Source organism: Amblyomma americanum, chromosome 1, assembly GCF_052857255.1.
Source record: "Amblyomma americanum isolate KBUSLIRL-KWMA chromosome 1, ASM5285725v1, whole genome shotgun sequence".
NCBI lineage: Eukaryota > Metazoa > Arthropoda > Arachnida > Ixodida > Ixodidae > Amblyomma > Amblyomma americanum.
The window spans coordinates 357,672,883-357,698,967 of record NC_135497.1 but is presented as its reverse complement, the minus strand read 5'-3'; the positions used below and the strand labels follow the sequence as shown (position 1 = coordinate 357,698,967).

General features: G+C 47.1%; 1 protein-coding gene across 4 annotated transcripts in view; it reads left to right on the top strand.

Moving 5' to 3' along the window:
• LOC144115601 (band 7 protein AGAP004871-like) overlaps window positions 1–24,075 on the top strand; it is a 668,261-nt gene extending 644,186 nt beyond the window's left edge. For 2 of the 4 annotated variants that reach the window (XM_077650023.1, XM_077650022.1), the window contains 4 exons: window positions 12,049–12,252; window positions 14,303–14,358; window positions 15,458–15,536; window positions 16,144–24,075. In XM_077650023.1, the coding sequence (XP_077506149.1) occupies window positions 12,049–12,252; window positions 14,303–14,358; window positions 15,458–15,536; window positions 16,144–16,404 (600 nt within the window). In that variant the 3' untranslated portion in view covers window positions 16,405–24,075. Of the gene's footprint in view, window positions 1–5,995; window positions 6,134–12,048; window positions 12,253–14,302; window positions 14,359–15,457; window positions 15,537–16,143 lie in introns of all 4 variants that reach the window. The other 2 variants (XM_077650020.1, XM_077650021.1) reach the window with 2 other exon arrangements.
• Window positions 24,076–26,085: the final 2,010 nt, after the last annotated feature.

The window sequence follows — 26,085 nt, the reverse complement described above, 5'->3', positions numbered from 1 at the left end:
TCGTGGAGAGTTTAGTGCTCCGAGTTAGTTACCTTTTGTTATTTTTTCCCTCTTATTTGTTTGTGAAGTGCCTGTAGAAGAGATGTCGAGTTATCTGCAAACAGTGTAGTAAGCATGCTGCTAGTCCTGAATAAATTGTTCGTATTAATTTGGCTCTTGACGCACTGCGGCAGTTGAAGGCCGGAAAGGAAAAAGCGTATTTATCACTCCTTGCTGATTTCTTTTGTGATGATAATATTGTAATAAAGCGAGAGCCAGGCTACAAAGAACATGTTCTTAGAGTAGCTGACCCCCCCCCCCCCCCCCCCCCCCCCCCCCCTATAAGTTCCGAACTTTGAAAGAGGGCACTACCTCACGATGCACTTCTGCTATCGAGTGGTCAGTTGCTTTTGTCCCCAATAGTACGTTTACTAAAGTCGTGTTGAAAATCGAGAAATAAGTAATATGGGTCAGATTATGAGGCCACACTCACTAGCATGCATGTTTTTATCGACACAATTATTGGCGGTATATTGCGAAAATTGGTTAAAATAACTGAATTATTTAAATTCTGTCCCGAAAATTGATATTACTTGAACGATATGCACTTGAGTAAGTACTGCGGTACTTTGAATTAGATCATGATTTTGCTCGATGATCGCTAGGATAGGTGTGCCGGCTGGTTGGTGATCCATGACGAAGAACTGCAGCGCAACACAGAAAGAACGAGAAACTCAATGCTCGTGTGTCAACTTGTCTCTGTGTGTAGTTTTTTTTCTTTGTGTGTTGCTCTGCAACTTTTCGTCCTAGATGATCGGGCGCAGATCGTTAAGAGCAGGATTTATAAGTCAGTATTCGAACGTTGTTCGAATTCAGTGATTTGTTTTTTCTTTGTTATTTATCAGCTGATCCAGCAGCGTCTGACAACCGTGACTATGTGTTATTTTTCTTCGTACATGCGAATCGGGACTGCCAGTGATCTTCTTACCGGAGCCATTATTATACTGAAGCTGCTGGTAAAAAATAAGGTTTAGAGTATCAACCAATTCTGGAATCAAAGATCAGTTTTTGCTCACGCAGAATGTTACTGACAGCGGACGTAGCAGTACCGGGTTGCAACAGTGTTGAATTCCTGCCAGACCTATCTCTGAACGTTGCGTCGTTTATTTCCGCCGCACATTTATGAAGTCAGAGTCTGTAGCCTGCTTTATTTCGAAGGTTTCTTTCCTATGGCAGGTTCTACATTGCAAGAGTATTGCTAAACCCTTTTCTTCCAAATTTGGCAAATGGCGCATATTTACGCTTTCGCGTAAATATGCGCCGTTTGCGCTACCCAGGGTTTTCCATTTGCGTTACCCAGTTCTCGCGTTACCCAGGGTTTTCCCGCTTTTAGCAGCATTTTGGCGCGCAAAATCTGCATGGTATATGCTGGCGTTCCATACTCGCCATTCAATAGTGAAACGGACTGAGTCAAGGCAGCACAGGTAACAACAAAAATGTCAGTGGGTTACGGTCCTTTCCACTTAAAAGTGTGCAGTGGCGATATTTGGAGAAGTTATTGCACAGATACGCTTCTTTCAGAATCACAGCGGAAGTTGTCTAAATACCGCTATAGATGGCACCACACAGACAACACGCTACCCCATCACTTGTAAGAAGCAACACGCAGTAGTTTGGCACTAAACGCCTGCTGTCAAACCGATTCGTTTTTCGAGCATGCAACAGGAGACGATTCTGGGTTCAATCGCGCATGAAGCAGAACGCAAAAAAAATACTCATTGCTTCCATAAGGTGCTTGCGCAAGCAATTTGTTAATTTCACTTTTACCCTGCTCTCTCTGCATTATTATTGTTTTTTTTTGAGGAACAGAAGGAAATAAAGAAGAAACGAAACGTCAGGGTTTCACTATACGTTGGACTTCGTCTCTAAACTCGTTTTGCAGCTTTGTTCAAAGACGACGCTTATTACCAAGGCGTTGCTCGAATATACTTAGCGAAGTGATATAAATTTTCTCGTGAGAACTGAGTTTATTTGTTATAGAAACTTACGCTAAATCTTTTTTCTTGGTTTGCGTGGGCGCGCAGGGCTTTGGTCACGTGTGTGGCAAGGCATGGCGTAGACTGGACTACTATCAAAAGAAAAACGATAATTATTTTTTAAAATTTGTTCTAAGCTAATCGGGTGAGAACATAGCTGGCTGTAAACTAACTAAACTTTAAAACAGGTATACTGCTAGAAACCGCTGAGAAAGGCTTGTTACCAATGTAGCAGCATAACCACACTGTAATGATATCCACTAAAAACTGGAGACGAAACATTTAGAGCCATGACTGGCCAAGGCCCTGCCGCAGTTATCATTGCACCAAACGTTGTTTTTGCGCTCACCAGGTTATGTAACAGAGTGGGCGTGGCGACCTTTGTTTAGTTGGAGGCTTTTGGAGCTAAGCAAATCTTATTTTACTGCATTCAACAGCAGTACGGTCGATGAGAATGGAACTCGCGGACTATGTGCTGTCCCCTGGCCACCAGGTGACATAGCTGTGCCGCGCCTCTCGGAAGAGCGCCCTCCCTCAAGCTCCCTGGATCATGTGACCCGCTCCCCTGGCCAGGCCAACGTGAGGCAGTATTTAACGCGTTTATCCTATTCCCATTCTATTCTTCTGGCATCGCTATCGCCAGGGTAGGCCAGTCGACACGGCAGGCTAGGAGGACGGCACAAAACGGATGGAAAAGAATGGGCGTACTATCATACGACCCGGAGGTCCTATTCTGTGATCGTTCGTTGCGTTTTCATTTCATTTGGTCCTTTGCCACTGATCGCTGCTCCCAGTGAGGTATACAATTGGGAATGAGGGGACTGAAACACGCCCGCGGCGGCGCTTACTTGCGTAAACGCTCTCACGCCCGTGCCGCGCTCGAAGACCGCCGCCGACGACTGAGGGAACATGATGTGTTTGACATGCCTGATGAGCTTTCTCGTGGCTACACCTGTCTCTATAGAGAAGGTGCGTGATGGTTGCGTAAAGAATTGGCCGAGCATGGTCTCTTTCGGCGAATTCCAAGCGACCACTAGATGCGTTCTCCGAACCGCGAAGGAGCAAGATGATTGGACCGTCGCGGTCCAATCACACCTCAGGGTCTGAATCCAAATCGCCCATCGAAACAGCTATTCGGTGCCACGAGCAAGCAAACTTGCTCCGTGTCGCCGATTGGAATTAGCCGTTTGCCTCGGTCTAGCTGAATGCGACGGCGCGGTGTTCAGAACGGCCGTATCTGCGATTGCTCGCTTGTCTTGCCCTGCTTCCGTTAGTTTCGTTACGATTGACGTCACGACCAAATGAAATGAAAACGAAACTAATAGTTACAAAATACGGCCACCCCTTGCTTGTATAGTTTATTTTGGTTTTACAGGGTTTAATGTCCCAAAGCGACTCAACCTATGAGGGACGCCGTAGTGGAGGGCTGCGGATAATTTCGACCACCACGGACCACACAATACACGGGCCTCTATCTTTTCGGCTGCATCGAAATTCGACCGCCGTGGCCGGTTTTGATTTTGATTGCAAAATTTGCAGTAAAGAATACAGCCTTCAGCATATAGGCGCGTGAAAGAAGCCATATGGTTAGGACGCCAAGACGAGGATGAGAGATAGTGGGGACGCCACGGTGTCGATGCCGGATATTACTTCATTAGGCTGAAACGCGGCCGTTAATAGTTTTTCATTGGGAGAGGAGAAGCAAACATTAAAAACCGATTAGTAGGGCAGGCGTGGAAATTTGATAGCTTGTACATTCGTATGTTACGATGAGCTTGTCGGTAAGGTCTTTTTGAAGTAGCGTCCAGCTTTATCGCCGAGCAACCGTAAGTGCTTCTCGATGACGAGGCTATGTGCGGTCATTTTTTTTTTTCCCGAGGGGAGAGGTACGCATGCAATCCATACGCGGAAAAGCAGCAGCAGGATAGAAAGACGCACCTAAACACCGTGGTACAAACAATTTTTTTCTTCTTTCTTTCGCCTTGCCCAGTTCTTGATGTGAACTGAGCTGAACAACGTGAGGACGGCATCAGCGCTTTGAACCGCTGAGAGCGGCGCAGCTTTATCTGCGCGCAGGTCGACGGAGCAAAACAAACACTGGCCAGAGCGGAACGAGCGAGGAAGCTCAGCACCGTTCTGGCCGGCCGGCGGTCTAACGACCGTTGTTCGCGCCGCGCAACAAACGCCCCATCGCGACGCTTTTCGCGCCGTCCGGCGAAACGAAAGGCCTAGCTCGCACGCTCGGCGCGGCGCCGTACACCTGGCGCTTCCACCGCGCTTTTCTCCGGCCCTTATCGCGCGAATGAGGCCCGCGCTGGTCTTATCCCGTCCCCCGACAAAAAGAGAGCGGCCATTCGTCGAGAAGGCCCTCGTCGCCCACTACCCGTTCGCTCCCGCGCAGAGACAGGCTTCCATTCTTGGGGCGCAGCTTTGTTTTTCCCTGGACTGCCACCTTCTCTCGATCCCTTTATATATTTCCTCGCCCTGGCCTCCTCCTACTTTGGCGCGAGCGCGCTCTCCTCAGTCGGCCAGTCTTTTCTGGCTGGGCCCGGATGTCCGCCTAGTATACTACCTGCCTAGTTGAGGCAGTGATGAGTATTGATCGCCGTCGCAATCTGGGCCTCGGTACCTGCAGGAAAGGGTCTCGTGCGCTCATCTTTTTATCGAAGCCGGCTAGATGGGATTCGTAAAACTTTGGCCGGGGTGATTACGTGTCAGGGGAGGACCGTCTTGGTTTTGTTCTTCTTACGCTGTCCCCCTCTTCGCCTACTCCATAACTCTGCCCGACGGCGTAAAACTTGGGCGCTGAGGCTGGAGGGGTCCGAGGAGGTTCGTTTCTTTTTGGTCGATTGGCAGGACGAGAGGCAAGATTGAAATGCATGGGACGGAGATTGAAGCCAGCCGCGGCGACATAACTCACGAGGTGACGATATCGTCGAGCCGTCCTCGAAGGCGAGCAAGTAAATGTCGAATGGTGTCACCTACGTCCTGACACATTCATGAGCTCATTCGCAAGGGCAGATTTCTTTCGCAATACTTAGCGATGCGATGTGCAGGGAGAGATGAGCGTTTCTCATCATTTTTTTTTGTAGCTACGAATCCATGTATATCGCGGAAATTGAACATGGAATTCTCCTTTTGTCCCAATATTTCACTGTGTAATCAAGCGCTGACAGGAGACGCGCCTCTCTGCTATTTTATTTTTTTCTAAGGGTTCAACGCTGTCAGGAAATATAAAAATATCTACGTTTCGCACTGATTAATTTTTTTCTGTAATGCTAACATCCTCTAAATAAAACATTTTTGTTCTTTTTTATCGCAGGAGCACGCCAACAAACTTATTTCATGCGAGTCTCGAAATAAGCGCTGAATTAACAGGACCTCCTGAATCGAGCAATAAAAGACCGGGCTAAGAATCTTACTCCGGATGAAGCCGGAGCCATATTAAGCAATATACTCCCACACAGCTCACACTTACTACACTTCCAATGACGTCAGTATTGTGTCTCCAGACGTCACCGGGACGTGCAAGTTAGTATGAAACATGTTCGAATGAAAATACTTCGCGTACTGAGATAAGAAGACGGGAAAACCGCTAACATGTTTCATGGTGACCTTCACCAGCCACCCGATAGCAGTATGTTCTGCTAAATGATGAGGTTAAGTCTTACGCACAAGGAGTGGGCGCTTCATTGCTTGCTTGCTTCGCTGCTCAGGGTAAGCCTGTCGCGCGCAGTCTAGCCATCGCCGCTGTGGCGCCCAAAGGGGGAGTAGCTGCCGTCCGCCGGAAGTCTCCCCCTCGAGGGCAACCTGAGGAGGCTCGCTCGAAGCGGACGTGTGCGGCAGAGTGCGGCGGCGACATGTCCTCGGCGCTCTTTTGGGCGGGCAGCGTACGCGGGGGCAGCAGGGTGGTGGTGGTGGTGTTGGTGCGCTGTCTTCTCGGCTGGACGCTGACAAGGGCCCGTGCTGTCCCCTCCCAGGGCCAGGCGGACGCCTTCCGGGCGGAGGGGACTCCGGCGTACCTGTCCGCCTTCGTGCCGACCAAGACGAAGCCTCCGCCACCGCTCGCGGAGGACGTGTTCTACGGGACGCCGCCGCTCAAATACACCTACGCTTGGGTGCGTGCTGGCCCCATCCATTGGCTTCTTCCCTCAGGCCCTCTGCCCGCGCCTCCCCTCTCCCTCCGCGGGGGGACGATGGCCACGACCTCGAACGCCGCGTTCGGCCGCTCGCTCTCGCCACGGCACGGCAAGACCTGGACGCGCTCCGCCGCGCGATGCCTGCAAGCTGTCTCCACAGAAGTTAAACGTGGCGGGCACTCGGCTAGATCGCTGGCTAGTTTCTCGCACAGTGTAACTCGTTTCTTCAGCTCAAAGATCGCTAAGGGGTTGCTTCCAACTATTCTGACCAATAGCGAGGTAACTGCACCCACGAGCGCCACCGGAGGCGCCTGCTTGAAATACCTGCGTTCGAAATCATTGGTCGAAGCGAAGCGTGAGCAGGATTCCAGGTTTTTCAGCGAAATATCTGAAGTCCGGAGGCGTCGAGCTGCCCGTGCTACGCTGCGCGCTGCTGACAACGAATGCGGAGCGGACCGCAGCGACACCGGTGCGATTCAAGCGAAGTATGTTGCATGCATGCACGTGAAATTTTTATAAGCGCTAGCAGCCGAAGACATCACGCATTGTAAATTGCGTGTCCGTCGCAAGCTTATGTGAAAAAGTGATGAGGAACTGAGAAAAAAAAGATAGTAAAAAATTTTTTAGTTTTGAAGAAAGTCTAACTTGCGTTGATCGCCTGGATGTTTCGCCCTTCCTTAATTAATCGGTAGGCTGATCAAGGAGGCAAGCCTTCCGGGCCACGAACTCAGTGGTACACGGAAGGCCTGGCTTGCCGTGCAGGCTCTCCAGCTTTCTACTCCTATTCGTCGGAGCTGCAGAAACTATATATATATATATGTATTCAGGTCCCGCTGGCAAGAAGATTAACGTGTAGGTTAATCATTAATGTTCACTGTCATGGAGTGTAAATGATACTATATCGATGAGACATGGCACTTAAGGTGCCTTGATACTGTCGTTCGTAAATGTAGTTCACCCTCAAGCAAAAACAAGGCACAAGTGAAGTAAACGTGCCTATCCCTGGGCATTTCCCATTCTCCAATCCGTCATTCGAGCATTGCGATACCTTACCCTGCAAGCTTGCGCTGCGCTGTTTGCCGTGTACGAGGGCCATTCATCGCTCATGTTTCCCTTAAGACGCCAAAATCGCACAGATTTTCGCAACTTTTACTGCAACATTACATCGGGAGTTTTCGCTCAAACGGTGCGTTTACAAAATGCAAACTCAGCCATTGCGTCCAATCATCCCGCTTTACTCGCGTTCGTAAGCGGACATATTTCAGGGCGCTAATAACAGCACGCCGTTGACGGACCGCGAAGAATGGAATTCCGTAGCGGCGTGAAAATGGCCCTCCTGCGTGATGATGCATCGCGCGCCGACGTTACAGCCACGCAAGAAGAGCGCGGTTACGCCAGGGCCTTCAAAAGCAAGGTGGGCGGCGTTGCGTGGCCATTTGCGTGCGATTCTCATTAACTAATGCTAATTGCCTCGTTAGCGGCGCAAACCATTGTCGTCGTCGCCGCGAATTGAGCCGCGCATTTTGGAATTACCTCTTCCTCTCGTCGCTGCAAGCAAGAGGAAGAGGCGATGCCTGCGAGAAGGCCTCTTCGTCTAAAGTCTATCGCCTTCGCTCTCTCGCCGATCTACCAGTCCTCCCCTCCCCTCCTTCTTCCGCTGCTTTCATGCCGCTCCTGTGGGGCCGGACAGTCATTAGGCGGTTGCGGCGCTGCACGTGAGGGGAAAATGGGCGCCTGGCGTTCGCCGCGACGTGGGCTTTCAAAAGTCACTCACACTGCGTAGGACACTCAGTTTTTTTTTAGTGCTGCCTGCGCCTAGCTATTCGATATGCGCGCGGAGTATAGGATTTCGCTCGCGCCCTTTTCTGCGCGTATGCGCGCGCCTTGGTAGCGGCGTGTGCGCAGGATTTATAAGTGGCGTTTGTGCGACGTGAGCTGCGGAGCTTTGCGTTGGCCGGGCGCTGAACTTCCGATGAGCACAGCAAGGATGTTGCTGTGGGCGCCGCGGCGTCGTCCGTGAGCATCCGCGGTGGTAGTCGTTCCACAGTGGCTCGCTTGAACGTGTGATCTTGTTTAAAACAGTAACACTTCAGGAAGTGCAAGTTATAGTTTACTTTGGTGGCGTTCATCGTTTTTTTTTTATCCTCTAAAGGCTTGAATAATATTTTGTCGTTTATTTATCTATTACGTAGCTTTCGCTTAAGGTCTTTAAGCAGTTTTAAATGCGCACGTGGTAACCGGAGCTTCAGCATGAACCGTATAATGGTTCTGGTTTCGTGACAGATTTCTTGTGGACATACATGGACCATGAAGGTAAACATGTCCCGTAGGTGATTTGATTAGAAGGATAATTGTTGGCCACGAAAGAGCACCCGCGTGGCCAACGCTGACATACCAGCCAGGAAAACTTCACTGCAAAGTAATGAATGAAAAGAAATCTCGCTGCGGGGATTCAGCAGTGCTCGATTGTGAGCTTCAGTTTTCAAACGCGAGCTTAGTAAAGCGGGTCGGTCTCGCTGATTAATGAACGCAAATCAAAGTGAAAATTGCATCGGTTCTGCTTCGTTCCTTTAGTAAAATGCGCTTTAATAAAGGCTTCAATTTCTAAACCTGACCGGAAATAAAATATAAAGGTGTGGTGTCCTATTCACTACTTGCGCGATGGCCAGGACTACGCCACACATTTTGCGCACCCTCGCTGCATCGTGCTTGTATCAGCGGATGCTTAATTATTTAGGCTTGGTTCTTTTTCTTGACAGCTTTACATTGCTCATCGAGCTTAGATAATATTTACTTCACGCAGGGTCTTGGGGGCCATTAGCTTCTTCGCAGCCTAAATGCCGACCCATGCACGGTTTTGATGGAGCAACCTGATTTTGTTTTCCCTGACGCTGCAGAGCGAGGCTAAGCATGCAGCCTGTGCAACAATACCTCTGCTCGGTAGTAAGCCAAGTATGCACCCCTGAAAGAAAAATTGTCACTGTTGTGGTTTGACCATTGAGGTAGAGACAAGAATCTCGCACTGCAGCGAACCTTTTCTCCCATTGCAGTCAAGTTATTACGAAGTCTTTCAAGCTTCTCCCTTTCACTAAAAGTGTTCTCATACGTTGTGAGCGCTCAGCTTTCTTAGAAAATTTAAAGGTAGCGCCAACACTGCTTGCATTGCCTCCCGCAACTAAGAGCTGAAAGCGCAGTGGAGTTGAATGAATGAATGAATGAATGAATGAATGAATGAATGAATGAATGAATGAATGAATGAATGAATGAATGAATGAAAAACGTTTATTCAGAAGCCGTCTTTGGAGTTTAGGTGGAGCCCCTAGTCCAGGGCCCCTACGGAGACTGCAGCAGCTTTCGCCCGGTTCACTAAGCGTCGCTAGAAGTTCAGCATATTTGACAATGGAGGTTTAATTATGTTTTTAGACTGTTGGTAGTACTAGCTGGTAGTTTGGAATAGTTGACGGCCTCAACTGCTTCTTACGCGATTTGCTATTTTTCTTTGGCTGTAATTTTTTTGTTTGATCCTGTACGGCATTCTGTGTTCGCCTGGAGCGGGGAAAAAAGTGGAACTAAATGTGCACCAGGAAGCAGCCCCTATATTTACCTAAAAAAGAAAGAAACAGCCCCTTGACCATCTTAAGACACGTGTATGCAGAAAATGTCTGTTATTTATCATTTTTCTATTAAGCAGAAAACACAATTCCCAGCCGACAGAGCACGAACTCGTGAGGGTTCTTAACCTACTGGTAATAGCAATAGTATACAAGAATTACTTAACTAGGGACGCGAAAATGCAAGGAGGGATCTAAATATAAACTCTCATCTCAACAACCCACTAATAACAAAATATCTTTAAGCAGTGATTTGTGAACTGAAACCTTGTCAGGTGCCGCACTAAAGTTTGTTCGATATATCTTTTGTTTTCCTTTGCTCATTTAAATTGAAGCTTTCCGATCCGTTATTTTACCACACTCGGCTCTGCTCATATGCGCGCATCGCTTGCCCTTTTCAATGACATTACCTTGCCGATTAGCCACCACATGCCTTCATATTCCGGGCCAATCTCTCTCCCTCTCTGGGTGTCCACCGATCGATGTCTGGGTGCCAACAACAACAACAAGCACAGTTGCAGTAATGTAGAATTCAGGCAATAAAATTTGAGCCTCATGCTAACCAAGGCTGAGGAACTGCTTTCAATTTGGCTTGCTGACATCGACCCGCCATCGTGGATGTTACCGGTCCGGCCTGCTCTCAGCATTTTGAGCAAACATCAGTGTTCACTGAAGAACTTTTTTTCTTTCTGAACAGTGAACAACATTTTGGTATAGCAGCAATGAATGCACAGTAAAGGACGACGTGCGCTTACAAGAAATAGAGGAAAACCTTGCGAGTGACCTGCCATTGCAAGGTGTTGGTCTTTAATTCTCAGCTGTCTGTGACTCTTGAAGTTGTTCGTTCAGTGCAGTGGAAACTACGTTGACATAAACCACTTTTGTTACCTAAGTTTTCGCGGCTTGCGTTCTCAACTCTGCAGGAAAAAAAATTATTTTCGGGCGTACGGGATGACAATTCGCCCTTTGAGCATTCTATTTGTTCGCAATACTTCTTGGCTTTAAATTACAAGTGAGTATTTTCGTGTACCACAGTCGGATACAACTAAGGAACGGAGCGGTAAATGCCTCTAAAAGGAAGCCCTCCAGCCACTGGCATCGGCCCATTGCCATCACATCGCGGCTAATCCCGTAGGTTGACTTCGCAGGGGACTGGCAGCTGTCTTCTAGAAATGAGATTAACCTCGACGTAGTGAAAGTCGGTCGATGCCGTTGGCTGGAGGGCTTCTTAGTCGTGACTGAAAGCTGGCTAGAAAGATCTTAAGCGATTGGCGAAGAAAGAGTTATCCTTTACTGAAAAAGCCTGCTATGAAAAAGGATGTCATGATGACCAGCAAAGAATAAGCACTTTTCAGCCATAAATTTTGTGGAGGCAGTGCATTTCACCATTTTATTTTCGACTACTATTAGAATCTGATAGTTACGCGTTATTATGCGAAAGAATCCAGTGGGGAGAAATATACGGAGTCAATTTCTTTTGATGCTCATGTATGACTGCAACCCAGCACACTGAAAATGGACTTAAACTAGATTTTATGCTACTCCGAATAAGGATTTGGAACTGTTGCCACAAATAACATAGGACCGCGAGAGGGACGCTCGAAGGCAAATATGGGAGTAGGGGTGGTCTGAAAGAAAACGAGACACGTGCGCGAGGAAATACTTGATCCGGTTTACGAAATCATAACTTGTGTGTAAAGTTATTTGAGAAGAATTCATCCATTATGTTCTTAAGCAGAATTACTAAATGAATGGAGCATCAGTGTCATGGGGGCCAAGTTTCGTTCACAAATCTTGGTCTTGTAACTCACAGCGCAATGGATAAGAGGGCAAAAGGCAGATGATCTCTGGCTGACGAGGGCCCTGTCACCCATACACTGCTCGGCAAGTGCAGGTGATGGATTAAATCGTTATATAAATGGCCATGTAAATAAAAAGTATAAGAAGATACCAACAGCCCAAAACGCAAGATTAGAGCATGAAAGAAGACAGAAAATATTCGTGACATTGAATAAGACAGCATGTAAGTTTTTAAGGCGTCTTTTTTTAAGCTGCCAGGCGGTATAAATCGCTGTATGATATTTAGGAAAGATGAGGTGGGTGTTGAGAAAGTTAGGGATTAAGTACATCATTGTTTGGGTAGCATAACTTGTTCTCACAGCCGTGAGCTCGTAAGCCACACTGCTCACACTACAATGACTTACTTGCCACGTACAACAATGTGGTTTCCATTCGCCTTAGCGTGCGCGGTCGGCGATGCTCATCTGTGACCTATGTGCGCAGATCCTATCCAAGGACTCGGTGACAGTAGCGGTGGATGCCGTGGTGTACTACCGCATCAGTAACGCCACCATCGCCGTTTCCAACGTGGAGGATTACGGACACTCGACCCGCCTCCTGGCCGCGACCACGCTCCGGAACGTGCTCGGCACCAAGAACCTGTCGGAGATCCTATCCGAGAGGGAGTCCATCTCGCACGTCATGCAGGCACGTACCTCCCCGCCGTCTGACTACTGTTCTTTAGTTTTGCTTGTCACCTCGATGCCGAGGGTTGGAATGGACCGTGTGGAGTCCGCCTCCGTAGGCAGTAGTACAGTGCGAATACGCGGCTGCATTTTGCAGTGACTGGACAAAAAAAAAAAATGAAAGAGCAGATGCATGCTTTTCAGAGTAAACGAGTCATCCAAGGCTCCCGGAAGTGCTTACGTAGGACCAAACAGACGAAAACAACGCTATTGTGAAGTTCAGGCGCGTTAAACCCCGAGAATAAATACAAAAATGTGCACACCGCGAACATTTGATTGATTTATTTTACTTTCTCATACAGAAATAGGAGGAAGAGCAAAATGCGAAATGACTGACGATCGCTCTTGCCCCTTACACAGTTCGCACCCCAGTCGCTTAACATATACTTGCGTAACAAGTTTCAGTACAATACAATACAATACAATATAGTGCAATACAATGCAATGCAATACAATAAATACAATACAATGCAATACAACGCAACAGGGAGATGCAAAAACGAAAGTGTACTCCCGGAAAATACAAGCTAAGCACACAACTATACCAAATGAAGTGAATTCTATGTTCTTTCCAATCACCAGAGCTCTAAGCGTATTCTTGGAGATATCAGCACTGAGGTCGGTTAATTCTTGGATTCGATTTAGAAGGCTTGTTTTTTGATATTAAATAGGTTGTCGTCCATAATTCGTCCTTATTTTGGGCGGTCGTGAAGTTTTTTACGAAGTGTGTACGGAGTAATTGCGTCATATTTTGGCGCATTGCAATTTTTCCCTTTTTTTACGTACTGAATCAGTTTCAAATAATAAATTTGATTGGCTTTTAACATATGGTGTTTCATGAAAAGCGGCCTTGTTCACTATCCTTCCGGTGGACCGTGACATGCTCCATATATTTTTATTACTTTCTTCTCCAGGATAATTAATTTGTTGTGATTTTGACTTCTCGTGGTGTTCCAGACTAAAGCACAGTACGAACGTTTGGAATATAAGAACGAGTATTAAAGGGATTTTGCAGCTACTGGGGAATAAGTGGACAAATCTTAAAGAGGCAGCCAACTGTTTTACTAAGGTCAGCTGCGAGGCCGTTCACATCCGACTTCAGGATAAGTTTTCCTCAAACCATACTCCTAAAATTGTTGGGCCTTGACTTGGGCTATCTTTTTGCCATTAAACACAATTTTGACGAGATGGGCGTTTAAAATAATAAAAATACGCACTAAACCGGTTGAGTAGCTGTCATTGTGATCATTTACTTACATGCATGTGGACTGAAATCAGTAGTATTCGCTGAAAGAAACGCAGAAAAACACCACAGTATGGAGCGATTTCCCGAGCTCAGTTAATCTTCAAGATGAAATAGGTGCTGCATCCTGCAGGAATTTGTCTTTTCGGCTTTAAGATATTTTTGCTATGAGTAAATTTTCTGTGGCTCTCCAACTTTTAGTTGTTCTATTGTCGGCTTTTGTAAGCAAGAATGCAGGTAATATAAGCGTACTGCAACACGAAAAGCTACAGTGTCTTTAGTAAGAGCCTGTTCAGGTTCTTACTAAAGACATTGTAGCTTTTGCTGGCGAATTGCACTTATCACATGAGATACCATGACTTCGGGCCAGGTATGTAGCCAGGAACTTCTTTCGGGAGGGGTCCAACGTAATTTCTTGTATCGAGCAGGGGGGGGGGGGGGGGGGGTTGCTTGGTGATACATGCCTAACAAGATAACTTCCAAGTTATGAAGGCGGGACTCTTTCCGCCCCCCCCCCCCCTTTCCCCCTTTGATACTCGCCTGCGCGGGGTTGTCACAGAGTTCTTCACTGGGCATGAAACGCAATAGAATTACCAGCGCTTTTTTACTTCATAGCTGTATTTAGAGGATCTATAAAAAAATATTGCATGTTTGCTGCAAAAGTAAATCAATTTGGTAGTGTTTCATGTACATTACTATCTCGACATGCATTGTAATTGACTCAAATGGCTCAATGTCCTCGCCCCCTCACTTACTCTTTTTTATTCAGGCAAGCTTGGACGAAGCTACTGACCCCTGGGGAGTGAAAGTGGAGCGAGTTGAGATGTACGTATTCCGCAGTTCCTCTCTAAAATTGAAGTCTCGAAAGTTTGGCGTGTTTCTGACCATTCATACTGAGAATAAAGCGAAAAAGAAACGACAGCTTAGACTAAAAACCAGCTTTTGTGCTATCATTTCTGTCTACTCAGTAGCTTTTTTTTTCTGTTGCTCTGTTTGCCAGTATGTCTGCAGTCTATAGTGCGAGTTCATCAGTGGTCAACAAGAATGCCCTCGTTCTGTTTCTAACCCTCACGTTCAGCACTGATGTCCGCGTTCCTTTGAATATACTTCTTCAATTAAGACATCCCGCTTTTTTCTTTGCCACTCGGCTGTGGAAGGTTATGCACTAGAACTAAGCCTGTTCTTTGGGAGCAATACAGCCCGAAACTTGCTAGGAAATCCTCGTGTACATGTGGTTGTGGCTATAGCTGAATAAGCATTACTGAGGTACTGCCCTACAGGGCAGCATAATTCCTTTCACTTGAGTCGCGCGCTCGCCGACAAGTGCCATCTGGGAGCCCAATTATCGAATTATAATTCAGCCGTAGTTATGAAGCAGAAAATAAAATTGAATAGAAAAAGCAAGCAGAGCAAGAGGCAAGAAAATTTCCTCTCTGCCTCTATTCTAGTAGTATTCTAGTTCTCTTAAGTGTCTTTAGTTTTATGTTAGGTTGCGCTGGACCACCTCCAAAATGAGTGACAAATAGACTATTGTTCTTGTTGTTGTGTGGTGCTCTGGTTGAAGCTGCGATACCCAGTCGCTGAGACAGGCAGACTTCACTGACGCAGTAGCCAATGTAGCCGGGACGCGCGCAATCTCAATATGGGCAATGTCGTTAGCATAAACTCCGTGGTACTAAATTTTCGTTCATAGCCTAAACAATTATTGGCGAGCCACGAGCTGCATCATTTATTTAATTTGCCGTAACAAAATATTGACTCCCTTCATTAAGAGCTTATGAGCTCAGAGGGACGGCATCACGCGCGTGTATGGGTAAATAGTTACGCACTTAAAGAATTAAGCAGTGCGTCTACGAACTATTGTCTGGCCCGTTTGCGATCAGAACAATGGGTCACACATTGACACTTTTGCTTTATGTTGCAGTAAGGATGTGAGGCTGCCAGTGCAACTACAGAGGGCCATGGCAGCTGAAGCAGAAGCCGCGCGGGAAGCTCGAGCCAAAGTAAGAGATTCAGGGACAACTCAATTCAATTCAATTCTTTATTCGCCAGAAAACTGGACGGTCTCCAGGGCTAAAAGTTGCTGCCTACAACTTGACTGGGGCCCTGCAGCCGTTTACAAAGCGGCAGCAGACATTGGTGGCAGAGTACGCTAACATTAATTACAAACACTGAGTAGCAGAAGACATCAGAAAATACAGACCTGCTGCAAGATTTATCACAACAATAGATTCTTATCAATTCATATCGCATATCGCATATCCTCTCTAAGCGACGCGAGCTGCCCCCGAGTAATTCTGTGCGTAAATACTGGTCTTGAGAGAACAGTTTCCCCTATTAAAAAAAAAAGAAAATGTGGGAACTGAAGGCACCGCCAGGGGCTGTTGTGCTCACTTAGCCGGAAGGTCAGCAGCTGGGGAATAAGTTGGAGGTAGCTCTGCTCACCTTCGCTGCGCATGCTCAAACCACTGCATGGTACTGACCCACGCCCTATATAATGCAACGCATTGTCAGCGAGGAACAGAAATCAGTGTCGCAGACCCCGCAGTTTACGAGAAACGCTGGAATGGACGCCAGGGAGCTGAGCACGCTCGCCTTCCCCGCGCACAGGTGATTGCGGCAGAGGGAGAGCAAAGAGCCTCACGGTCCCTGAAGGAAGCTGCCGAGGTGATAGCGGACACGCCGTCGGCACTCCAGCTGCGATACTTGCAGACCTTGGCGTCCATCGCTGCTGAAAAGAATTCCACCATCGTGTTCCCCATACCTATGGAGCTCTTCTCGGGATTCATCAACAGCGCGAGCAGCCACGGCCACGGAGGCGCCGGCGGCGGAGGGGGCGACGTCAAGAAGGACCTTGAGGCTGCCGCGTAGCAGAGGGCCCGCCAGTCCCGTTCCAATAGCCTGTTCTGGAGCGGGACGGGCCAGAGGCGGCTCTCGCTTATCCTGCCTCCACCGCTGCGCCTGGGCGTGCCCGGTAAATAAAAGACCGGCCGGGTCCGCGGCCCTGCGCCCGCGACGCGCGCACATCGTGGCTGGAAAGACGTCGGAGGCGAAAGAGTCGCTGGGGCGGCGCGCGTCGCTCCTTCTTCCCCTGTGAGAAGCGGGCGCCGCGCGAACTGCGCTGCGGGCGAGAACGCAGCTGCACACACAAACCCCCCCACCTCTTCCTCCTCTTTCACTGCCGGCAACAGATTGTAGCGTCCTTTGAAGCGCCCCGGCAGAGTTGTGATTTTACGAGGACGGGTAGCAGTAGTTCGGTGAAAACGACATGCGCCGCATTCGCTCGCAGCTGCTTACGCAGAAACGCCGGCCCTGTCGGTGCCACCGGCCTCTCTGCCTAAGCGCGCTGTGCACCATGTGATTTGTTTGGCTTTTCTTTGTGTACCGTTACGCCGACAGATTCCAGCAGTGCTGCAGTGAATGTGTGTAAAAGGCCCAACGGTGTGTACGATGTTTCATGTGGTGCAACATCCATTCTGGTGACCTGCGATTAAGCACGGGGTATGACATTTGGCTGAAGCCCGCAGGAACCGACGAATGTCGCAGAATGGCCTTGTTAACACACTTATGGGTGCAACTTGGTGCATCCGTCCATCTTTGCTCTCTGCACGCTTCATATTCGTGGTAGCAAATGGACATGCTTTGCGAGTGCTGTTTTTTGCTTTGGTGCCGTGGTGAAATTATGGGCGCTTCGAAGGACGGACGGCGTCGAAACACTTGCATCCGTCTCTCACGAGCTCGCTGACGGTTCCTAAAACCGAGTTGCCAGGCAAGGCGACCGCAGGTGCAGGGAGTGCGGTGCAATCCGACGGAGAAGCACCATGCACTCAGCGCGCCTTGAATTCAGCCTTCACACGCTGGCGCGGATGCGCACGCAATGAAGGGTGGAAACCACGATGGTGCAAGGCCAAACACAGGGCAGCGGAACGCGGTGAACGGAGGCCAACAGAGCAGGCAACCGGACCAGAGCAACGCACTCTGCGGCGACCGCTCAGCAGGCGTGGAGTCGGCTCTTCAGCTGAGCGGTCGGCCAAGTCGGAAATGAAGCCGAGGTCAAAAACTTGCACGTTCAATGAGTGAGCACACGATTCCAGCAGTATTGCCTTACTTCATTTTCCAATTCGTTTCTTTTATGCTATGTCACCTAACGTGCTCTATTTGGCCCAGAAGGTGGAGAAAAAAAACAACAGAAGGCGTACTGCTTCTTGGTGTTTTATCGTTTCAGAAGCGCGCATTTCTTACGGGCTTTTGTCATGTTCTGTTGCATGTTATGTGAGTTGTGAACTTGTTCTGCTTATTTGTATTAAGCAAGGCGCACTTTCAAAAGGCATCACGAAAACTGCTGGTGCACTCGGGCGGGGCACCTGAACGGCGCTTTAGTTGCAGTGTTGAAAAGCGTAGATTTAGGAGAATATCCTAACGAAATATCAGGACGTTTAGCTGCTGTATGAGAGTCATCACCCCAAACTGCGAATGACGGGGCCGCTAGAATCGCTTTACCGCAGGTATACATACATAAGACTTCAGTCACGCTGCGAAGAGTATGCCACTTGATTTCACAACTCACAGCCTGACCACAGTTCCATGCGACATTTGATTGTGCGCCATGCCGATGTTTGCACCTTAAACGGGGCGATGATCGTCACCTTGTTTTGAATTTCAGTGACTTTTTACAACAAACGAGGGCAAAATATCTAACGCAAATGCATAATTCAAGACTGGTTGTGAGAAAAGTGCGACAACAAACACGTTGCTTTCATACCCCTCGCTTTCACGTCTTGCGCTCTGCGTTGCGTTTTGCAGCCAAAATACGGAGTAAGCTGACGCGCGGCGCGTGTGTTTCGTAATTTCTTTCGTGGGGCGCTGTTAATTCAACGTCTCTTTAACATTCAATAACCTAATCACTGCCTCTTTGAAATTTTTACCTTCCATAAAAAAACCTATCCTGTACTAAAAGCGCGGCATTTCTTAAATTTGTCTTCTAATAGCCCTCCTAAATTGTAGCTTTCAAAAAGAGAATACACTCAGCCCGTCACACCAAACTTGCAAATCTTTTCAACCTATTGCTTCGTTTGCTGTTTGCCTCCGCGCTTGGCGAGGTAACCTTCAAGGAGCGCCTCGATGGGCTCTTGTCAAAACACGGGGTGCTTGTTTTCTGCTCATTTGTCTGCTGTCACTTATGTGAATCCAATGCAAACAACCCCTGCTAGCACCCGCGAGCTGGGCGAAGGTATTGAAAAAAAATGTGTTTCAAATGTATGCGACGAGAAGAGCAGTGGAGCACGCCGACTTTATTCATTCTTTGGGTATTTTGCCACGAGAGACATTACTTTTTATTGCAAGTTCATCACGGGTGATTGTCCTCATTCAGGCATGTTGAAGCCTTCGCTTATGCGAGGACTACGTATAGCTTTACATTGCAGTCTGTCAGATAGAGTCGATTCCTGTAGGGTTGTCCAGGTAGATTTTCTAAATGCGTGAGAATACCGATAAAGACAGCGTTCATGTGTCCTTCCCAGGAGAATTAGTCATGTGTCTAATAACTTATAATAGCGTACACGACAGAGTAAGACAATACAGACATGAACAGGGATACCAAATCATCTATCTCTGTGTACATAGCGGAATTTTTCGCTGACATTCTTGCAAGATGCGAAACATTCATGCTGGTTGTGCAACCACAGGAACAGGTTACGCGCTATAATTTTATGCCGTAAGCATCACTTTTTTCTTCCTCATTTTTAACGCCGACTTTAAGGGCCATGGTGCGTTCATAATAGCGGCAAACACAATTCGCACGTCATGAAGACAAACGCTTTGCTTGGCATGACAAACAACTCAGTGTAGACATTAAACTGTGAGGTGAGAACGGGAACAGAGCCATTTTTCCTTAAACCAAAGCAGCGTGCTCCGTATTTTTGCCTACAGATGTAAAAGGCTACCACAGTATCTTTTCCTTGAAAGCTTTTTGATGATCCTTGTTTTTTGCGCATGTTACTTACTAATTCAAAAGAAAGATAAATAAACACCTCGCCTGTTCTTGGCGCTCTTTGAGACCAACTGCTCGCAACCTTTAAGCGTGTAATGTTCAGCTATAGCCCCTCGCATGTGCTCGATTGCGGAAGCGGCAATTCCATTGCTTCAAGTCCGCGCTTTCTCGTTCGAACCGCATACGCCCATTTTTCGAGTTCATAATTCAGACCCTTCGAGTCTGCAGGCCGACGTGCCTGAAGCCTAAATGCCTTTATCGACGAAACGCATGCACTCCCCGGCCATGTGCGCTATAGAATTTCGTGCAAAAAAAAAAAATATTGGACATCCAAACCTGCGTGGCGCATTTCCGCAGAGCAGGCCTCCTTTTTCCTCGCGGCACATTACGTTCTGCTGCACTAGATTCCAGTAACTTGCACTATACCACTATCGTCCATCCAATTTCTTGTTATCTCTTGTATCATATAGGCTATGTGAAGAAAAGTACACCTCCATAGTGACGCAGAGTTAAGCATTATAGATATAACTACGACATTCATATGAGATATTATAAATCCGGTATATAAATATATATACTATAAATAAATGAGTGTTCTCAAGCTTGGGAATGAAACCGGTGCGAACACATCGGCTCCATCTAGGGGTAGCAAAAGGAGCCACTAATGTTTCGGTGGGAGCACAATGCAAACGATGACTCGGTAAACTTGTCAAAAAGAAGAGGGCGGGGTTACGTTCAGTAAGCGGGAACGAATTTCGGGGCGCCTTAATCACCATCTTGAGTGTACATATACCCTGCGCTTGATGTGTATATAACGGAAGGAGACGGAGACCTTCACTCCAGTTGCGCTTTTCAGCGATTTTTTTTGTTCATGTCCACGCAGTCCCGGTGTGCATGTGAATGTGGGAAGCCTACAGCGGGCGTAGCGGCTTACAGCGCGTTACTTACTGATGACTTCCTCGCAGCCACCCCTGCATTGAGGTTGCATAGTGCACATGTACTATAAAGTGCTGTTACCGTGTATTCCAGTTCAATAAAAAATGAAACGCTATCTGTTGTAAATACATATATATTTCAACCGTTTCCGATACAAAAGAGAGTTATGCGGTATAAGAGAGACAAAACGCAAAAGCTCAATGTGATGCGACACTGTTGTGTGATGTGCTTGTTAACGTTTTGCTCCTGCGTCATCTGTTACGTCTTTATTGCGTTGCATTGCGTTTTTTTTTGTCGTTCGTAGCCTTCACAAGGCTGGTGTACGTCGTTGTTTGATGGCCTTTTCGCAATCGCGCGCTCGCCTCGGGCGAGCTCACCTCCAATGTCGATTCTGGTCTGGCTGAAATGGGCAGATATGCTTTGGGCAAATGCGGTGCCAATGAGAAGAACGTCCTTGAGAGGAAAGAAATACTGAAAAAACAAACATAAGAGGCTTTGACAGAAAGTCTCCTTCATGCACAAGCATTACTCTTATTGGGTGTAGCGATGAACAATAGATTCGGCTTGCGCCTTCGGTTTAGTGCTCGTTTGAGGCTTGATAAGGATTGACATTAGGCAACCCAGTCTATTCGCTGCATTTACCTCACGAGTCCTTGTAACTCAGCTGAAGTTACTGCCAAGCTACAGCTCTCGACTAAACAATATTTGAGAGAGAGAGAGAGATAAAAAACAAACAAACAGAAGACATGTCTTGGGGGAAAAACGGGTGGCAAGCTTTATAAATATCGTCATTTTTTTTTTTACAATGACAGTACAAGCTGTGGGAGCTGCACCAGCACAGAAAGCAACTGGTTGTCTATTGCGAGCAGTTCATTCGTTCTTCTACTGCCATGATTTATTTCGCCTGCCCGAATTTCTCGTTCGAGTTCCTAATTCAGCCTAAAAAATCGAGCCGCACATCCTCTCTGCTCGACGAGATCAGCTCGTATTCCTTGTTACCATTTGCAGTTTTTGAGAGTGACTGCACAGACTCAGCACTAGTCGTAGCAATCCCTCAAAAAAATCTCGCTTATACGCTGTTGAACAAAAAAAAAATATTACTGGCGCTTTAGAGGCACATGCAGGGAGATGTGAAGTTGCAATTTTTTCTACTCCCCGAGGAAGGTCAGCTTTGATCTCTCTGGAATTCATAACTTCCAGGCCCACAGTTATTCACAGAATGGCATCGCTACACTTTGTGTTATCATCGCTGCGAACGGAAGTTCGACGAAGCGAAACAAAGCTAGGCGGCTGCTTTCGCAAAGCAGCTGGCTTCTGGTAGCATCACTGAGGGCCTTCATGAATGACCTACTTATCATTTTCGGTTTATTCTGGACGAAGAGACTGACATTCAGTCCAGGCCTCTGGGTTCCTTGCATGTTACAGGTATTAGAAAATGATGGCCACAAGAACTAACAGATACACTTGCAGAAAGTATGACACCGGTCATTTGAATCCCGCTGAAAATCGCACGCAGGGAGAATGGACGAGAGCGTGTTCACTTAGGAAGAGAGAAAGTCTACTTTCAATGTAAGCGCTTGGAAATGTTCACGACCTTTGTGCTCCGAAACCAGCTTTTGTGCCCTAGTGCGCATGTACGGAACTAAAAATACTCTCACTGAACTGCTTTCATAGCCGCAAATGATAACGAGCTGTGATTTGCTTGAGTAGCTAGCTGTAAGGCAGCTTGAACTTATAAGTTCATAGGTTGTCGCAATTAGTTCTTTTCGGGACCATGCTCTGTGAGGCTTTTAATTTCTTGTCACATCCTCAGAATGTGGCTGGCACGCTGACGGCCGCGCTGAAAACAAACCCTCGGTTATGACCATTCATGCTATGACATTGGCGCTGATGTGGCGTGCAAAATAGCGGAGGACGAAAAACTCTTACCTAGCCCCTATCATCACGCCGAGGTTCTATTCAAGAGTTCACTTGTGGTGAAGGTCTATCTTGTATTGTTTCCCGTGGCCATTACTCAGACGAATAAAGAGAGAGGCAAAATCAAGGTCAGCGCTTGGTAAGAGGTGTGCGGTGATAGTTTCTAAACAATGACTAACTTTTGCGCAGGTTCTTCAACAATAATGACTTGTTAGCATCATGCCCAAGTCGTTGGTGTCGATTAGTCTGTAACTAGCTAGTCGAATTACCTGCGGCTCATGCAGTGAGCTTGAAGCTTCTGCCCTAAACCACTCTCAGCTCAGCCGTTTTGAGATCTCTGCCCGATAAGTTTGATAATGTAGCCTGGAGGAAACATTTCACTGTTTGTGATGAACACTTTATGTGCCACTCTTTGAATTTCGATATTTTTTAGCGACACCCAATTCTAAGCACGAGTGGTCAACTGAGATTAAATTTCTATGTAGTTAGCCCGCTTACATAACGCCTGTGTGAGTAACTTTGGTTTCACTTACCGAATACCGAGGTTTGGCACTTACCGCGGTGGGAAATGATCGCGCCGCTGCCTGCGTCCATAACTGGAATATCTTCATGACTGCATGACCCGCTCATACTGAGGCGTTGATTTCGCTCCAAGGTGTATGTCCACTTAGACTCGAATATTCTAGGCGGTTCCTCTCTCCTTTCGTACCTAACTATCCTTCCCGTCGCTGTTTGCGACTAAAAGTTTACACCAAATGGGCAGAACTAAAGGAAAACAAATGAGAAACGCAAAAGGCAAGGGCGCGAGCACTCGGCTTGTTCATTGTCGCGGAAGGTTTCAAAGCTGTCATGAAGAGTCCTGGTGTGGTCTATCCTCGCTGCTGTGACGACGCTGCCGAAGCGTGTTCCAGATATATCTGCTTTCTTCACAGTTGACAGCTTCTTGACTCCCGATCATAATACACCTGTATTTTATTCGGGTTCTCAGTTCCCGTGGCGTCGTCCGAAGGCGAATTATGTATCTTTCGCGTACTATACAACCGTTTTTGTGATCAGTCCACCAACGCAGCTCAGCCACTACGCTGATTATGCGCACTCAGCGACCTGCTGTATTATGAAAGCGGGAAGGTCATCAGACGCTGTTTTTCCCCCTGTTTATTTTAATTCGCTTCTGCGTTGAAAAATATCAAAAGATGTACATGTACCAGCTCTCGCTGCATGAATCTTTCAATTTCACGGGGCACCTCGGACAGTGCCAAAGAGGTGGAACGATGTTATGCTGAGCCAAGGTTGGAAACATACACACACAAATAAAAGCTTCGCTTAATGTATGGGGGGGCAGCGGCTTTTAAAACATTGAAGATGGTATGAGCCTTATCTCGTAGAAGTGCCAAAAAAAGGGAGAGAGAGAAAGCGACGTGCGTGAATTTTGGCTGCGCACGTTTTTAACTTTGAGTTTACTGACTTCCTGAGTGTGAGAAAGATTTAAAAATGCTTACATCTGACGCTGGTGTATTTATTTTCTTTTGTTCCCTGTGGTCTTTGCTGTGCAGCCTGCAAAAAAAAGATTGTTCATTGAAAATGATGTCGCCATTAATAGACACATAACTAGGTTTCACGTCATCGAATGCAACCTCAAGATGTCATTTGAGTGGCGCTGAATGGAGTGAAATAAAAATGGTAACGTCATATATACGCAATAGACGCGTTGTCCTGGTCATTGTCTCTATCTTTCAGGGGCCGTCAGTAATTGAAACCAAGGTAAGCCTAGGTGAATGTCGTTTTTTATTTCTTGTGCTGTTGATTAGAATGGGAAATTCTTCTTGTGCCACAGGTAGCATAAGAGGCTTCTCGAACAGCTCACCCCCCCCCCCCCCCCCCCGTTAGGTAACGTTTTACGTGTAATTGGCTCTATCAGAGAACATTCCACGCCAGCCGCTACGACCGGCGTGGCACTGCTGGACACTGCCGTGGTGAGGCTACAGGCAACACAAATGCATTCAAAACTAGAAGCTTAGACAGCCGTCGCCGTAGCTCAGTCGGTAGAACATTGCATGCAACACACGAATGTTGTTCAGCCTCTGTCAAAAGTTTGGAGCTCAGAGAATTTGCTTCTGAGCAACACCGTGTTGCTTGTAATGCATCCGTAGTTGTCAAAGTCTCCTAAAGGTAAGAAGATTTCTGGTCCTACTCCCTCCAATCGGTAGACCTTCCCCGAATGCTACAAGAACCAAACTACACGGCCTAGAAGCAAACCCCCTGGGCTCTAAACTTTTGAGAAAGGTTGTACATTCGGATCCCACTGGCAGCATCTAATTGCATTTTCATTTACCAAGTACAGCTTTCTTGGACATCAGTTTTAATTGCTTTGCAACTGTGAGATATTGTGAGATACTGTTATGAACGTATTGATGGGAATGATGTAGCTTTCCGATGCATAACAGTATATTGCTTTTATTGCTTGTCCTGCGGTCGCACCGTGCAGTTAAAGAGAGGCTAGAAAACCAAAGGATTGCGTAATTGACAACAAATGGCCGAAAGCGTCCGGAGGGGGCATCTGCGGGTATGTTTATTATTATGGTGCAATGTTAAGAAATGCGAAAAAGAAAACGTTAATGCATAACTCCCCGTCGAAAAAATGCGCTCGTCCAGCATTTCGGGACATGCTTTCTGAGGAATAATTTCATGCCTAAAATTAGAGCGTGGTTAGTTTCTCGCTCTAAATGGCCACTGAAGACGTCTTAAAAATCTAAGAGCTTAAAGGGGTTAAATGCGTGAGAGTCTAAGGTAAAGCACGCGAAGTCTTTTTGTACTAGCGTTTTTGGAATGGTGACATAATCGTGGAAAAAAAGCCGCGATGGCGTCCAAGCTTCTCCGCAGCGTACAGCGCTGGATAGCTGCCAGCGCGGTGACGTCATATACGGCGACGGTAAATTTAGAACGCGCAAACGCTTGCTCAAAGGAAGAAAACCAACGTCACTGAAGGTAAAGCCCACAGAACGTTGTTTGGCAGCATCCGACGAGGCATGGCAGGGAGCAGTCGAAGGCAGCGATAATCTGAAATACCACCGTCCATGACCACAATACTAAGCTTCGCCGCATTACTCTGACGCTATGAGCAAAAGCATATCACCCCTTTAAATGCTTGCCAAAAAAAAATGCATGCTTTACTTACAAGGTTCATACATTCCAGTATTGAACGCCGTGGAATTTTAAAAATAAACGGTTCAGCTTCCCTTTAATTAACACTTCAGCAAATAAAAAAAAAGATGGCAGTCCCGTATACTTTTCTTGGCTTTAATGACTGTTGGCTTCTTTCAATGCACTATGACGGGCCACTTATTTCCTTACTACTGTCGATTTTTTAAAAACCATTTCGGAAATACCAATGATATTTTTTGTGACTGCTTCGAGAAAACCACCAGTAGAACCAGGTGAAGCTACCGTACGTGCCATACTAAATGGGAAAAATATTTGGTTATTGCTTCCTCGCTACCATAGAATAACACCTAGGGGGGGCATTACACAGTATACACCGACCAGACAACGTCACAAGCGCTTCTTGGGAGCCCGCAGGATTTGGCGGAATCTTTCGACTAAACACAGTAATGAACGTCGCTTTCGCCAAGCGGCCGAACGCGGACCAGAGTCGCGTATGCTCAGCAATTAAGCAAGAAGCTGACTCCAGGAACGAGGAGGCAGCGCATTAT